Source organism: Salmo trutta, chromosome 25 (genome assembly GCF_901001165.1).
Source record: "Salmo trutta chromosome 25, fSalTru1.1, whole genome shotgun sequence".
In the NCBI taxonomy this organism is placed as follows: Eukaryota; Metazoa; Chordata; class Actinopteri; order Salmoniformes; family Salmonidae; genus Salmo; species Salmo trutta.
In genome coordinates this window covers 30,060,605-30,078,005 of record NC_042981.1, presented here as the reverse complement: position 1 = coordinate 30,078,005, position 17,401 = coordinate 30,060,605, and the positions used below count along the sequence as shown (strand labels likewise).

General features: G+C 46.6%; 1 protein-coding gene across 4 annotated transcripts in view; it reads right to left on the bottom strand.

The window, feature by feature from the left end:
* The window catches only part of LOC115162369 (formin), a 106,078-nt gene that overhangs the window by 50,758 nt on the left and 37,919 nt on the right, over positions 1–17,401 (bottom strand). For 3 of the 4 annotated variants that reach the window (XM_029713602.1, XM_029713603.1, XM_029713601.1), the window contains 3 exons: positions 11,855–11,942; positions 1,654–1,715; positions 874–962 (listed from right to left, as the gene is read on the bottom strand). In XM_029713602.1, coding sequence (XP_029569462.1) covers positions 874–962; positions 1,654–1,715; positions 11,855–11,942 — 239 coding nt within the window. The remainder of the gene's footprint in view (positions 1–873; positions 963–1,653; positions 1,716–11,854; positions 11,943–17,401) is intronic. The other variant, XR_003869527.1, reaches the window with a different exon arrangement.

Genomic DNA, 17,401 nt, shown 5'->3' with positions numbered 1-17,401 from the left:
TCATGTAAACAGGGACATATCCGAGGAGAGCAGTAATATCCTGTGGGATCAGGCTGCTGATGGAGGCAGACACTGAGTGGGTATGACTCACAGTCTAGTGACAGCTCTGTTCAAACATGGCCCTCAACCCCACAGTGACAAGTCATTAACAGGCCAGCTACGTTTAACCCCCATGGGAGAGACGCCTCCCTGAGAGCCAGCAGCCGTCTAACTTTTTCGTTCACTCAGAGACACACGTGTGGACACAAGCACGCACGCACGCGCACACACACACACACACACACACACACACACACACACACACACACACACACACACACACACACACACACACACACACACACACACACACACACACACACACACACACACACAAACATGCACGTGTTTCGAGTCAGTCAGCCAGCTATGGAGCTTTCAGATCATGGAGGTTGCAAACAGACCAGGAACAAATATTTACAGTCTGAGTAACAATAAGGAGCTTGGTTTATTTACTTATTAAAAGAGAAATAAACACAAAATTGATGCCACCTTTTTTAAGTTATGTTTATGTTAAATATCTCCCTATAATGGTTTGGCTCTAAAGAACCCCTCGATATGACGAGTGAGCCTCAGGCTGCCAAAGACCAAAGTGTTTCATAATCAAACTGTTTGTCTCTGGCTGTACACATTAGAAACCACATGATGCATTTCTAAAAAAAACTCAGCCAAAATCAAAGTAGCCTCTGAAATTGTGTTGACGTGTTTAATTCACAGGAGGGGATGGTTTTCTGTGTGTATGAGGTTGTAGTTCTCTGACTGCAGTAGAAGTCAGGGTCCAGTGTTCTACTACCCATCTCCCTGAACCCTTGGGTGGTGGAGAAGTACGCATACTGTTCAGGCTTGTCCAGTAGCTTCACCTCATCCTCCTTGGATGTTTCATAGTGTTTTTTGATCTTCTCCAGCTCGTCACTAGTGGCCCTCTGTGATCACACACAAACAGGACAGGTTAGAGGACAGCAATAGAGCTGTAACAATGAACGATTTAGACATAGTCAACGCAAAACAAGACAGAATAGCAATAGACAAATGTTGAGTGTGACATCACTGAGAAATTAGCTGTAGGCTAGCAGATGTTATGGAGCACTGGTCTAGTTTAACAAAAGCATGCGGAGAAAAATACTTAATGGCCCAGTGTGGTCAAAAACATGATTTTCCTGTGTTTTATATATATTTCCACACTATGAGGTTGGAATAATAGTATGAAATGGTGAACATGATGATAATGCCCTTTTAGTGTAAGAGCTGTTTGAAAAGACGACAGGAAATTGTTGCCTGTTTTGGTGGTAAATTAGTTAATAGACCAATTAGAAAGAGAGTTCAAACCTCTCTGCCAATAAGATCTAATTTTCAGATTTCCCCTCCCCACTCAGACCACTCACAGACAGTCATCGCAGAATTCTTGCTTATGAAATTGCTCTTATTTAAGAAGCTATTTTTGTTTCTTTTTTATCATTTTAATTGAAAACAATCACAGTAAGGAACTTAATTGTTACCATAAATGATTTGATATTGTGATAAAAACAGCTGCCTTGGACCTTTAAAAAGGAGTTTGGCATCTCACATTTCTCTCATGCTGTTGGATGACTTTACAACACACTTCTGAATACTCACATTTTCATATAAAGCCTCGATGGTCTCCAAGTCCACCACAGAGTTATCCACAGTCAAAACAGCTGGAACAGTACATTCACTTATTAGAGGCATTCTCTTATAAAGATGAAATATGTTGGGCAAGCATGCTGTCTCAATTGCTTCCTGGGTTTGGAGCCCAGCTTGTCAGAGAGGTTAAATGCATAGACATGCTATGTACAAAAGGATTGGATAGCAACTAAACACTAGCATATTTCAGATGTTAACACACACATCACGGATTATCTTAACCCCCCTGTTGTGTTCGTTTCATGTTAATTCATTCTGTGTTCCCGGTCCAAAATGACCGCCCCATTATAGCTGATTATGAATCCATAATAATACATATATTATCACCTAATGTTGTGTTAGATCTTTTTATCAACTTACGTTCTTGTGAACATTACAAGTTTTGAACTTCTATTTGCTATTTATGGCCTGTTGGCCTCATTGACATACAACTCGTATTTGAGTAAAAAAAGCATAATGTATGGATTATTCTGACTACAATAAATACTCTGATGAAATATATTGTGCTATTGATCACAGAATCCTTTGTGTCAAAGTTTAACAAGGACTCTCTCCTCCTCACCAGTGTCATGATCAAAGATATGATCAAGAGCCTCACATACAGTATATCGTTTGGTCATTGTGCTGCCACAGAATGAATTGTGAGCAAGGCCTCAAAAAAGCTTTATATACCAGAGCTGCGAGAAAAGTTCTATATATTATTGAAAAAATGTTGCGATTGTTTGTGAGAATGCCAACAGGTATAGTTCCCATGGGGGAAAGATTCTATTGGGGAAAGGTTCCTGTGGGGGTTACCATGGAAGCCAAGAAGGGGAGTGAGGTGTGTGTGTGTGTGCTCAAACACACATGCATGTGGGGGTCTGGGAGAGCAAGTGAGTCCATCTGATGAATGGGCATGTGCCTGAACTCAATTTTATACACTAATTGTAGTCTCACCCATTAATTTCTAATGACCGGTCATTTTTGACCGGGAACACCACAGGTGTACAAAAGATAAATAAAACACCCAAAGTTTTATGAAAATCATCAAAATGTATTTTGTGTGTTCAGATGCCCTGTGTAGACAAAGTCATGGAACCTTATGACAATCAGATTAAATTATCTACATTTTTCAGAGAGAAAACATGTAAATCCATCCAATTCGACCAGAACACAACAGGAGGGTTAACTATCTACTTTAAATACATAATACTCATGTCTATTATTTTGTTAAGTCATTTAACATTAGACAACTTTTGAGGTCTGACATGTCTAACAAACTTTGATTTTGGAGTGAACTATCACTTTAAAGTGAATGAATGAGAGTATTAGGGAGTGGTGGGGTATCTGGGAGTGTGGTCAGGCACGACAGGGCAGCTGTGGTGTCAGAGCAGAGCAAAGCAGAGCCCAGAGCCCACCTCACACGGGGGCTCTCCTCTCAGGCCGACATGCAGAGGACTAAGCCTATATGCCACGGGTCACAGGAGAGAGCCTGTAACTGTTTAACCCCAGGACCTGTAGCCAGAACCACCACAGTCTCCAGTAATGATCTCTAAAGGGGGGCTGCATAGAGAGAGGAGGGGAGAGAGAGAGAGAGAGAGAGGAGAGAAAAAGAGAAAGCAAGTCTTATCAGCAAAAGAGAAAGAGTATGAGAGAAAAAGTAAGAGAGGGAGAGCTCTGCTCAGTGTCTCAGAGAGAGGAGTCACGGCTTTATGACTGGGTGCAGGTCAGGGAGGAAAGGAGAGAGCATAGGAGGGAGTAGACTGGGAGGAATGGCTCCTTGTCTCATAGCTGATATGGATCTGTGTGCTGTCAGTTGCAGACTGCAGAGCGACACCTGCTCTCAGATCAGCCTAGAACAGACCCAGTGTGAGTGGAAACAAGCCCCTCTCCACATCACTGTAGCTGCGTCACGTCTCAGAGTCGCATGACTAGCAAAGAGCCACCAGTGAAGTCAAGCCAGAAGCATATGACTGTACTGTATATAGCGACACCCTGGATTCATTATGACATGTCACCTTCTATCTCCACACAAGGCCTCCAAATCAGAAGAAAAAGATCTACGTCCCAGAATCCAAGCATTCTTCCACTGATATCCACAGCTTCCACAAGCCCCTACGACCAGCTGGGGCAGTAGAGCAGCCCTGGAGGCTGGATCAGAGTGGAGAGCAGCAGGCTGGAGAGCAGGCTGGAGGTGGTGGCCATTTCCTACCTCTTATTAGAGTGGATTACTCAAGGCCTCAGCACGCCCGCCATGCAACCGTCAATCACACACCAAAGGAGGGCTGCAGTGCAGCACAGTGCTCTGAGCCAAGGGGGCCAGGGCCTGGATATCTCTCCACACCGGGAGATCAAAGGAACCCCGTCGCAGCCTCACTCCCTTTCCCTCTACTTCTCACTCATCGCTCAGGGTGTGTGGTGTGTGTGGTGAGGTGTGGGGGAACCTCCCCTCTGCCTTGAACTGCGGTGGCCCAGGAGGTCCCCCAGCCAGGCTCAGGCCCTCCGTCGGCCCCCTCTCTCCCCTCTCCCTGCACTGGGTAACCAGAGCCCCCCTCCCTTGTCTCCCCCCTCCCTAGTGGATGTAATTACATTACATGTCCCATGTCCTTTTAATTTGCCAACAAAGAGCAGGCAAGCAGGTGAGGCCAGGGACCAGGGCCCTTAGAAGTGCTTATTAGGCCACTCTGCTGAATTGTCAGATTCAAATTGTCCATTTCACCTACACCTCCCATTAAGGCTGTAGGAAGCAGGCTCATGCTGAGAGAGAGCAGGCTCTTTTATTGGGGGTTCTTTACCTCGACACCGACAAAAAGAGAGAGAACCAAAAAAAATGAAAACCAAAAACAGTAGCTTGGCCCAGTGTGTTGTTTGGCTTGCATTGGGCTGCCGTTTTATAGTGGCGGTGTGGTGTCTGCTGACTGCAAAGGTGGATTTATACACACTCAGATCATTAGCAGGGTGTCGCTCCCATTAGGTGGTGAAAACCGTCACTGGCAACAATAAACAGATCTGCCGGGCCGCTAAGACTGCCAAACCCTCCACTCCCAGTCGCAGTATCAACCCAACGCACCCAGGCTTAGAGCTATGCGCAGGACGGATTTATTCATCCCCCTCCCACCGCTTTTCATACCCCGCCAGCACCGCTGAATTTCCTTGGGACTCCCACCCGCTACCGCAAGAACTGGTCCCGATCCTAACCGTAGTCCTGCAATGTTATTTTAGGGGTATGTGACGCAGATCACTTGCCAGCCATGGTCCCAGCAATTTTGAGCCCTACAGGCAATATCAAAATGTGCTAAAATAACCTAAGAAATAGGTTAAAATACCCAGAGATTCTCACGTGGCCCATTATATTAGGCTATCGATATTACTGGGCTATATCAGCCAATAGATTATACATTGTTTGAAGAGAGTGGAGTTGGAGAGATTTGCACTTTATCTTGAGCAACGTTTTATACGTTTTATAGCCTGCCTTTTAGGAGTGGGACTATTTTCAGACGGAGACAAATATGGGTGATCAATATGTATTTCTAGGCAAAGTAGTAAAATGTAGCATAATCATACTTAGAAAGTACATTTCCTTGGAAAGATAACTGCCCCGTGTTTCTCTGCCCATTCATAGGCTATAGCCTAGTCTATTTAATTGAGACCATTTGCGCACCTGATCTCGCATGTATGGCTACTGAACTTGAATCAGCAAGAATGATGAGAGCGGGTCACACCCTGATCTGTCTCACCTGTCTTTGTGATTGTCTCCACCCCACCACCAGGTGTCGCCCATCTTCCCCATTACCCCCTGTGTATTTATACCTGTGTTCTCTGTTTGTCTTTTGCCAGTTTGTTTTGTTTCGTCAAGCCTACCAGTGTTTTTCCCTCTGCTCCTTTCTCTTGATTGTTCCTGTTTTCCAGGTGTTGACCATTCTGCTTGCCCTGACCCTGCCTGCCATCCTGTACCTTTGCCCCACCTATCTGGATTACTGACCCCTGCCTGCTCTTGACCTGTCTTTTGCATGCCCCTGTTGGATTAATAAACTGTTGTTACTTCGACGTGGTCTGCATCTGGGTCTTACCTGAAACGTGATAGTACGAACTGGCCATGACTGACACAGCAGACCCGGGCCAGCTGCGCAACACCATCTCCTCCCAAGGAGCCACCATTGGGAGGCACGAGGAACTGCTTCAAGGCCTTATGGAGGGGGTCCAAATGTTGGCTGAACGCCATGACCGGGCATTGGACATTTTTCTGGAGCAATTTCGCAGGTTGTTTGGGAGGCAACCTACCACGGTGGTAACCCCACAGCCCCTCAGTAACTCAGCTGTTAGCTGTGCCATCTCATCGGTCACTCCACGTTCTCGGGAGCCCAGCTTACCTCCCCCGGAACGCTTCGATGGAGAGCCGAGCACCTGTCGGGCGTTTCTAGCTCAGTTTGCCCTCATCTTCGAGCTTCAGCCGTCCCCTCGGATAGCTCCAAGATAGCCTACCTCATCACACTGATGTCCGGGAGGGCTCTTGCCTGGGCTACTGTTGGGAACAACAGCTGGCCAGATGCGTTAGCCTGGAGGGGTTCGTGGGAGAGGTGAAGAAGTTTTTTGATGCCCCGTTCTCTGGGAGAGAAGCTGCCCAGATGCTAATCCAGCTTCTGTAGGACTCCTGCAGTGTGGCAGACTATGCCGTGGATTTCCACACGTTGGCAGCGGAAAGTGCTGGGCACCAGGATATGGTTCCAAGCACTTTCGATATGTTCGATATGTTCCTGCACGGCATCTAGGAGGAGGTCAAGGACGAGCTTGCTGCTCGGGAGTTACTTACGGATCTCGATTCCCTCATCGATTTGACCATCCGATTACCGGAACGACGGAGGGAGAGGAAATTCGATTTCACTCACACGTCCAGGGATTCCACCTTGCCTCCGAGTCATCCCAGAAGTCCCCGAGGGTTCCATTGCCGAGAGAACCCAAGGCTTCCCGACCTCCCCCGAGAGTCGCCGAAGACGCCGAGAGTCACCGCTTCCCAAGCCTATGCAACTAGGCAGAGCTGGGCTGTCGCCAGCGGAATGGCAATACAGGATCAACGCAAAGAGTTGTCTGTATTACGGGACTCTTGGTCATTTTGTTTCCTCTTGTCCTTTAAAAGACCAGGCTCACTGATAGGAGCGAGTACTCTGGTGGGCCATATGAAGAACTTTTCTGCCACCCTTGCTCGCACCCCTTTCATGCCATTCCGTTGTGGGGAAACCAGTCTAAATCTCTCCGGGTCCTCATTGACTCTGGAGCTTTTTGGACGCTACCCTCGGCTGAACATCCCCACTCAGCCCCTCTCCATTCCAATGGATGTTAGAGCGCTGGACGGGCGCTCTATAGGCCGGGTCACTCATAATACCACTCCCATCAACCTACAGGTGTCAGGGAATCACAGGGAGACTATTCCATTTCTGCTCATCAAGTCTCCTCAGATTCCTGTGGTTTTGGGATTTTCCTGGCTCCAGCAACACAATCCCCTCATCAACTGGTCTACTGGTGCCCTCATGGACTGAAGTACATTCTGCCACGCCCAGTGTCTGAAGTCAGCGCAACCTGCTCCGGGACGTCTTCCTGGGGGCTCGGAAGGTGCCTCGGACCTCTCCTCCATTCCTGCGGAGTACCAGGACCTTCGGGAGGTGTTCAACAAGGCCCGGGCCACTTCGCTTCCATCGCACCGACTATATGACTGCGGGATTGACCTTCTCCCTAGCACCACTCCGCCCTGGGGATGACTGTACTCGCTGTCGGGACTGGAGACCAGGGCTATGGAGACCTACGTTGGGGACTCCCAAGCTTCAGGATTTATACATCCTTCGTCCTCTCCCGCCAGCGCAGGGTTCTTCTTTGTGGAGAAGAAGGACAAGACCCTGCACTAGGGCTGGACGATATGACGATATATATCGTGTGACAATAGAAAAACATATATCATTTCTTATTATGCTCTACCGTTTATTTCGTTGTGTCCCCACCGGACCCCAGCTACCCCACTTCTTTAAGGAATACCTGGGATAGGATTAAGTAATCCTTCTACCCTCCCCCCACCCTCCCCCCCCCAAAAGATATAGATGTACTATTGTAAAGTGGTTGTTCCACTGGATATCATAAGGTGAATGCACCAATTTGTAAGTCACTCTGGATAAGAGCGTCTGCTAAATGACGTAAATGTAAATGTAAACGCAAATCACACTCTTTACCGCAATATTTTTTGTCAATTGGACGAGGCTTTGGACGACGCACACGTGCCGTGTGGAAGGAAATTTGCAACACAAACAAACATGAAGGAGAGTGAACGTGACACAGAGCACGGAGACACGGGGCTCGTACCTAAAAGAGGGGCTACTTCGGTCACATGGACGTGGTTTGGGTATGAAAAATGTGACATGGACCAGAAAACCGTCCTCTGTAAAATATACCGCAGGCTCAAACACCACTAGTCTCTTTTACCACCTACGCAAGAATCATGTGAAACAGTACAGAGAGAGTCTATGGATGAGACCCAAAAAAGTACAGTCGAGTGCTCAAAACAAACCCCCGACTCAGACGTTGCAAGAGGCTTTTGCCCGCGGCACACCATATGGCAAAGAATCACGAAGATGGAAGGAGATAACAGCTGCCGTTACAACTTACATCTGCAAAGACATGGCCCCAATTTACATGGTTGAGAAACGGGGGTTTCGTGAGTTGGTGCTAACACTCGACACCAAGATACCAAATGCAAATTGACATGTGACACGTATTAATGCCAAAATAACATGCAAAACAGGCAAGCCCACCCCCCAAAAAATATATATTTTTGGCCTATATTTATTTTGTTTGCAACTATATTTGAAGTGTTTTCTATTTATCTTTTTAGATTTTATACAGTAATATTTTATATTTTGTTACATGCTTAATTTGCACAAAGGTTCTAAATAAAAGGAGAAATAATCAAATATGAGTAACTACCTTTTATTTGTTGAGTAAAATTCAAAATGTAATAAGAAATAGGCCTTTACATGTGGTCATTTTATATAAACTACTTATTCATTGAATTTATCAGGATTTGAGATTTTGGCCATATCCCTGAGCCCTACGCTGCGCCTGTGCATCGACTACCGGGGACTCAATGACATAACGGTGAAAAACCGCTACCAGCTCCCACTCATCTCCTCTGCCTTCGAGCCGCTCCAGGGGGCCACCGTGTTTTCCAAGCTGGATCTACGGAACGCCTACCACCTGGTGCGGATACGGGAGGGGGATGAGTGAAAGATCGCCTTCAACATGGCCAGAGGCCACTACGAGTATTTGGTCATGCCATTAGGCCTCACCAACGTCCCTGCTGTGTTCCAAGCTCTGGTAAATGATGTTTTCCGCGACATTTCGGTTCGTCTTCGTCTACATTGATGACATCCTCTTCTTCTCCTGCTCCCCCCAAGAACATGTGCTCCACCTCTGACAGGTTCTTCAATGCCTCCTGGAGAATCAGCTGTTTATTAAGGCAGAGAAGTGCGACTTCCATCGCTCCACCATCCCCTTTCTGGGGTACATCATCTCCACTGGGAGTGTCCAGATGAATCCCGGGAAGGTGAGAGCGGTGGTGGATTGGCCTCAGCCTACGTCCAGGGTGCAGCTGCAACGTTTCCTGGGGTTCGCCAACTTTTATCACAGCTTTATCTGGGGTTACAGCACCCTGGCTTCCCCCCTGTCAGCACTCACCTCTCCCAAGGTTTCGTTCACGGTTCCGTTCATCTGTTCACGGTTCCGTTCATCCCAAGGTTCCGTTCATCCAGATAATGTTTGTGCCTGACGCGGTCCGCACCGCAGTCCTGGAGTGGGCACACTCCTCCAGACTGGCCTGCCACCCGGGCTCCCGTCGGACCCTGGCTTTTGTTCGACAACGCTTTTGGTGGCCTACCATGGTCCCTGACGTCTCCGCATTCATCGCCGCTTGCACAGTATGTGCACAAAACAAGACTCCTCGACACGCTCCGGCTGGTCTCCTCCAACCTCTCCCTCTCCCTCACTGTCCCTGGTCTCACATCTCCCTGGACTTTGTCACGGGTCTTCCCCATCTGATGGCAACACTGCCATCTTGATGGTGGTGGATTGGTTTTCCAAAGCCGCACACTTCATTTCTCTCCCCAAACTACCCTCTGCCAAAGAGACAGCCCAGCTCATGGTGCAGCACGTCTTCCGGATCCACGGGCTACCAGTCGTCATGGTCTCTGACCGGGGCCCTCAGTTCTCGTCCCGGTTCTGGAAGGCATTCTGCACCCTCATTGGGTCGTCAGCCAGCCTGTCCTCCGGGTTCCACTCCCAGTCCAACGGCCAGTCGGAGCGAGCCAACCAGGACCTAGAGACTACTCTGCGCTGCCTGGTCTCTGCCAACCCCACCACCTGGAGCCAGCAGCTGGTGTGGGTTCGAATACACCCGCAACACCCTTCCCTGCTCTGCCACGGGCCTATCTCCGTTTGAGTGTTCCCTGGGGTATCAGCCCCCGCTTTTCCCTGAGCAGGAAGAAGAGGTCGGCTTTCCTTCTGCCCAGATGTTTGTCCGCCGATGTCGCCGTACCTGGAGGAGAGCCCGGGCGGCCTTCCTCAAGAACACCTCCAGGTATCGATGACAAGCAGATCGCCACCGGACCCCAGCTCCCCGGTATCGTCCCGGGAAGAAGCTATGGCTGTCCACCCGGGATCTGCCCCTCTGAGTGGAATCCCGCAAACTCTCACCCCGGTTTATCGGCCCGTTTCCCATCTCCAAAATCATTAACCCCTCTGCTGTTCGTCTTCTGTTGCTCTGGACCCTTCGTATACATCCTACCTTTCATGTGTCCAGAGTTAAACCTATGTCTCACAGCCCTTTGTCTCCTGTTTCCAGGATTACTGACCACTGCCTGCCCTTGACCTGTCTTTTGCCTGCCCCTGTTGGATTGATAAACTGTTGTTACTTCAACGATTTGCAGGCAGAGATAAATAAATGGGTAATCAATATTTATTGAAAATGAAAATGCACAATGCTCGCTCACCATGGTAGCCTATGTGTGGGTTGCGGCTTTTCCTTTTCAATTATCGTTTCTTTTTTTTGCAACTCGACACACGTTGGTTGAACGCCCTCCACTTCTTTCCATTATCAATCTTTATTTACAGACACTGTAGTAAACTATAGTCTAATCATATTTAATTGAAATGCATTGGAAAGATAACTGCCATTGAATCTCCGCCCATGCTTATGCAGCCTACTCTATTTCATTGAGACCACACGTATACTAGGCGCACTTGATCTCACACGCCCAACTAGAAGAGGTAGTCTATTTAACTCGAAGCAGTGAATTCTAAGAGTGTGTGAATAACGCGACAAAGGTGTGGCTTTAATACAATAGGTAGGCTAACGCATATAAAGCAGAAAGATGACCGTTTCCAAATAATCTGAAGAACAACAACAATATTTGAATCCCAAAATTGTCTGCCTGACCGCCCGCTCCCAACCGCAGCATGAAAAATGCTGATTGCACAATGATCTCTGTCGGACCGCAGGTCCTGCCGTCATCCCGCGAAAATGCAGTCCTCTACCCTGGCTGTCGCCAACGGCTCCAATTTATGCACGCCAAACCGCTGTATCAGATTTTCTTCTCACCATTCACATACATAAACACATATAGTCAAAAACACATACACAACCAAATACTACACTCCTCTTTAGCTCAAAAGGGAAAATATTGATGTGATTTTGACCAGTGTAGGAAGGATTGAAACTGGGGAAACAGAATTCTCAGCAAAAATGGCTAATGTCATTCCAATGCTGTTCACTCACAACATTATGCACTAGTTTGGAAAACTTGGAAATCTTCCATGTTCCACATGAAACACAAATTCATCTATAAAAGTGGAACTAGTCACACATTAGGACCTGTCAAGAGGCAGGAAACAATTTGCGCCAGGCTTCAACATGTCTTCACTAAAAATAACCACTTGCATCTGCCATTTATCAAGTGTCTTTTCTAATCTAGTGAAAATAGGATTGCAACTGATGTTTATTACGGTTTAATCGAAAAAAGAACAGCCTTGTTTAACAGACAGGAAATGAATGGTTTTCAGAAATAGTACAATATCCTCCTGTAAAAAAAGCTGCCAAACAGCTTGGTTTTAAAACAGATCATTAAATGTTTGCTCTCACCTTGCTGAATGTCCTTCATTTCCAGGTGCAGACTTGAGATGAGGATGCCCACTGCTTGGGAACGTTTCCCATCCAGCAGCTTGATAATCTGCAGGAGAGACATACCGGTAAACATCATAACTTAATCACAGTGATTACATCGGAGAGCGAGAATAATATTGGCATTATATATCCTTTATTTGATCATCATATCCATTTGATTCAAGTGGCACCATTTATACAGTTGATAAGATGCAGACCAACAGTTAATTAAAAAAAATGCAATTAAGATTTATTATATGCTGTACACACTGTAAGTCATCCACTGTCTTTTTCCCAGAGAGGCCAAAGGAAAGTATCACTTAGTCACTTCCCAGAGCCAAACCACTTGAAGATAGATTGACTCAGGGAGGGGACAGAAGAAGTGCTCTAAAGAAGAGTCATTCTAACATCTCTGTGGAGTGTCTGGATTGACCCTGAAGCCAGACTCATCTACACAATGTCATAATCCTTCACGGTCCATGATAACAGGCAGAGATTGAGTAAGGATAGAAACCCATAGGTTTCAGCAGGCCTTATCAAATGGCATCCCTAACAGTACAGAGCACAGAGTACAGAGAACAAGTTCCCCTGTAAAAGTGCATTAATTATATAGTAGGGCCCGGGACAATATCAGTATCACGATACTCATTTGTATCGTGGCAAAGAAGCAAAACACAAAGCGGATTTCATTTCTTTAGGAAAACAGCCCTAATGTTGGAAACAAACATCATTATGTTGTCATCCAGAGTCACATTTCCTAGCTATATAACACATTATTTTACATAAAGCAGGTTTTTAAAGGACCACAGAGTTTGGTCTGCTTCTTGTTTTCATTTTTGCCATAAAAAACATCACAATACTGGTATTGTGACAGCCCTACGATATAGTCAAAAATATTAAGTCACAGGAAAGTAAAAAAGTAAACCATAAAAGGACATATTTTCAGTGTGGAAGAGCAGGCAAGGGTTTTTTATAACAAACTATAAATTCACAGGATTTTTATTTGTGCCTACACATGGTCACAATTACTTATGACTGAATTACCCATAAAGCTAGAAACAGTTTTGGCAAGGTAAAGCCCAGCTCTAAAACTTAATGTCTCAGCCTTCTTCATTAGGTAACACTGGCCGTTATTACTGCATCACAGCTACTGGGCCATCCAGTGGGAACCAAGGAGCAGAAGCCTTAGAAGTGAGTATTGCGTTACAGAAGGTAAGAGTGCATGCTGCTTCCACGTCCATTACTAATATCACACTGGGGATCACCCTGTACAGGGACATGAGAGGGGAGCAGGCAGAGTGAGAGGCTTTTCCAACACCTTTAATGAACTGCACTGGTTGGGCCACACTAAAAGCCTTCCAGGAACCCTGGCCACTCGCTGTGGCTCCAGAAGCACCAATTAGCCCGACCAGTTAACTTAATGAGAAAAGACAACTGATCTGGAGGAACAAGCCTGGATGCTTACTCTCAGACACGCAAGGAAGGAACCTGCTGATGCTAAGAGCTCTCTGTTCGCAATCCATGACAAGTATGTCTCAAAAGATAACAGCTACCTCCAGTGGACACTGGGAGAACTACCCACCAATCCAAGCCAAGGTGAAGTCCTGACAGCAGACCAAAAAAACTCCACTTGAAATAGACTGGAGACATTGGTTTGACATTGAAATTAAGATTGAAATAACAAAAGGAAGAGACAGTGGTTTGAGGAGTTGCAGGTGGCTGGTGTTGGGGAGAGGGCACCAGGTTCAGCAGAGAGCTGATAGTTTATACAGCCATGGCTGAGGGGGCAGGCAGCTATACGGGTGACTGCGAACCAACCATGTCTGAGTTCACCCACCCTGGAGATACGTTACAATAACAAATGGATCAAGAGAGCTCATAAATTACCACCTCCAATGAACGCTCAACATCTCCACACAGCGTTCTGCACTCTCCATGTGTTAATCTTACACCCACTCTCCCACGTCACACTCAACACTCAAAATATGCTTTTAATAAACCTCAGTGTGAACGACCATAAGTCATCTCTAAAGACGTAGGGTCTGAACAAATTAAAGCCATTGTTTGTTTTACAGCAATCCATGGTGTGCAAACTGGATAGGAGCTTGATTCGTGTGGGTGGTGGGAATCGCTGTGTAATGTTTACGCAGGCCGTATTACTGGTGTACACGCGGGGCGGTGGGCGGGGGGGGGGGGGGGGGGGGGGGGGTATGGTGAGGGGGACAGCCTGCCGGTTCTGGCACTGTAAATCCTGTCGGGGTGTAATCTAAACAGCCCCCACGCTGTGGCTCGCTGGGTTTCCTCATCTCATCTCTGTAGCACTACACATCGCTCCTGCAGCTCGTTTCCTCACACCCAAAATGCAGCGACACGCGCAGCCTCTCCTCTCCACTTTAAACGCCCCCCACAGGTGTCCTCTCCTCTCCATTGCTCTCCTCCCGCCTCAGTGTGGAACCGAGTGGAGCCACATGGCTACAATTACCCCCAGTCTGGTGTAGAGTAGCCTGGGCGGCCGTGGAGTGTGGAGGCTGACAGGGAGCTTATTCCCCTGCATGTCATCTCTGCTGCTTTGATATGATAATCAGTGGCGCGAAAGGAAAGGCATCCAGATTAAACAGCAGCTTTCATTTGTATTGGAAACATGATAATCAAATCAAATGTTATTGGTCACATACACATGGTTAGCCCTGTACGGACTCATTCCACCAGCCCCTTTTCCCCAACACTGATGGTCCTGTGTGTGGAGCTGTCCTTAACAAGGGAGGTGAGTAAAAGTGACTAATCTCTATAATGCACACACACATTCCAGTAATTTCCCTCTGACTGGGATCACAGGCATTAGCTGATCTGGCAACACTTTCTGGACAAGTAACAAGTGGGATAGGCATGTATAGCTGTACTGTCATCACATACACCATTGTGCCCTACAGCCAACATGCTTAGTGCACTGAAAACCATAATGTGTGCAGTGTAGCTGCTCTTCATAAATTGATAGGGACAATTACTGGACAGAGATTAACTGACTTGTCTCTGTGTTGTGTCGTATCGGTGTGGTGGTGAGGCCAGGACAATGACTATTGGCTTGTCAGATCTCCTCTGGGGCAGATATTGCAGAGTAAGGCAAGACAGCGCTCTTGATTGACCCTGTGTCTCCGCAGGCCCAGTCTGGCTCTGTCTGTTAGCTAGCTGGATGACAGTCTGCTCTTCTCCTTTCCATCCCCCTCTCCTTTCCCCTCTCCTCTTTCCCTCCATCCTCCTCTCTCCAGCCCCCCTCTCCTCCTCCCTCTCCATCCCCCTCTCCACTGTCCTCTCCACTTTCCTCTCTATCCCCGTTTCCTCCCTCCTCCTTTGTCCAGTCAGAGCCCGTAGTTCTGGGAACCTATCAGCAAATGATGATTCAGAGAGTTTGAACGTTGGTAGTATAAACTTTTATGGATAAAAGATGAAGAAGTAAACAAGTTACTTTTGTTTAGCTGACCTTTCTAAAAGTGTTGGACTGCCAAGGGGCTGTAGCCAACCATTTCCACAGTTGGTAGCGTCTCCCAATAATCATAGCTGAACCCAGGCTGCTCTCTCTGGGCTGAGTATTGTAACCCAGGCTGCTCTCTCTGGGCTGAGTATTGTAACCCAGGCTGCTCTCTCTGGGCTGAGTATTGTAACCCAGGCTGCTCTCTCTGGGCTGAGTATTACATAGCCCCTGGTGGAGATGACGCTCTTCTATCAGCACATGGCTCAAATCACAATGGATATCTATACCACATATTGTATCTACCATCTCAAATTAGAATAACAAAATCAAAATGTTAGTTCATGTAGTTTTCACGAAGGAGAAGTATCCCCCTTTCTAATGGGTTACATGCCATTGGGTCTGCACAGCTCAGGCCAATTCTCAGGGCCCATGCTGTAGTCAAGTCCAATGCTGCAACTCTGCACTTCCGCAGCCATGTGTGTCAGCGCTCCCACTGCCCCCATGGCCCTAAGTGTGGCGTCCAAGCAGATAAAATCAGCCATTGTACCAGACTGTCCCCTTCCCAATCCATACACATTCTGATCAATCTGTCAAGGCTCCAGTCCACTCTAGAGGCCTCAGTGTGGGTGGGTGTGTGTGTCCATCTCTAGTGCTCTCCATCCAGTCTGGTCACTCTGAACCCATCAACTGGCCCAATATTTGATCAAGCTCAGCCAACTGTCTCCTGTCTCCCTGACCCTGCCTGCAGGGCTGGCTGGCCCCTAAATCAGCATCCTAGCTCACGTTGATATCTGACTCAGCTGCTTTCCCAGTAAGCATCTTTTAGACGTCTTTTCCAGACGTTGATGTCAGGTGCATTTTAGGTGCTGATTGAAAGGTGAAAATACTTATTTTCCGGATGTCGAAAATATATATTTTTCAGATGTTGAAAATACGTCATTTACAGATGTTGAAGAGACATCTTTTTCAGTCATTGATTCTATGGACAAATTTCAACTGCATATTTACATGATCAATGAAGTAAGCATTATTATCACAATAATACCTTTTCAAGTCTCCTAAGATAGAAAAGAGGAGCCAACTGAAGACCGCAACAGAATGCATTATTGCTGCCACTGTCACATGCACATATGTAAGCTTTTTCAAAAGCTTTAAAACTGGCAGGAATGATGTTCAAAGTAGTCCAACCTACAGAATAAACCAACAGACCACTTCAACTACAATAACATTTCAGTAACAGTCACAGATTTGTGTTGTTGTTGCTGTGACTGTGATATGTTGTTGTTTATCTACCTTAGTTGAATGCACTGACTGTAAATCACTTTGGATAAGAGCGTCTGCTGAATGACCAAAATGTAAACGTAAAAACAATCATTTGAAGAGCTCCGCCCCTAAACAAGTACAAATTTGTTGGATGCGGACCAGAACCAAATCTGTTTCACAAGTTTGAACATCACAGGACAGTACGGCACATATTAGTACATCAGAACACAGTAGAGCTACAGTAAGGTACGGTACAGGACAGTAAAGTTTTATTCAGAAGAGTACAGTACAGTAGAGTTTAGTTCAGTAGAGTACAGTAGAGTTTAATTCAGTAGAGTACAGTAGAGTTTAATTCAGTAGAGTAAAGTACAGTACAGTACAGTTCAGTAGAGTAGAGGGGAAGTCAAAAGGAGTTTTTTTTCATAAATTACAACTGTTTTTCTGCATCAAGGGTGAAGGAAATCTCAAGCTTTTGCTCACCTGATATAGAATACCTCATGGTAAGCTGCAGACCCTTTTATCTACCAAGAAAGTTCTCAAGCCAACACCACTCTGGCACTCAGCGAACTGTATGGGGCCATAAACAAACAAGAACCGGCTCACCCAGAGGCAGCGTTTCTGGTGGGCGGAAACTTTAACGCGGGGAGACGTTAAACCATCCTACCTCACTTCTACCAACACGTCTCCTGTGCCACTAGGGGCGCTAAAACTCTATACCACTTTCCTTCTACCAACAGAAACGCATACAAGACCCTCCCTCGTCCTCCCTTTGGCAAATCTGGCCAACAAAAGCT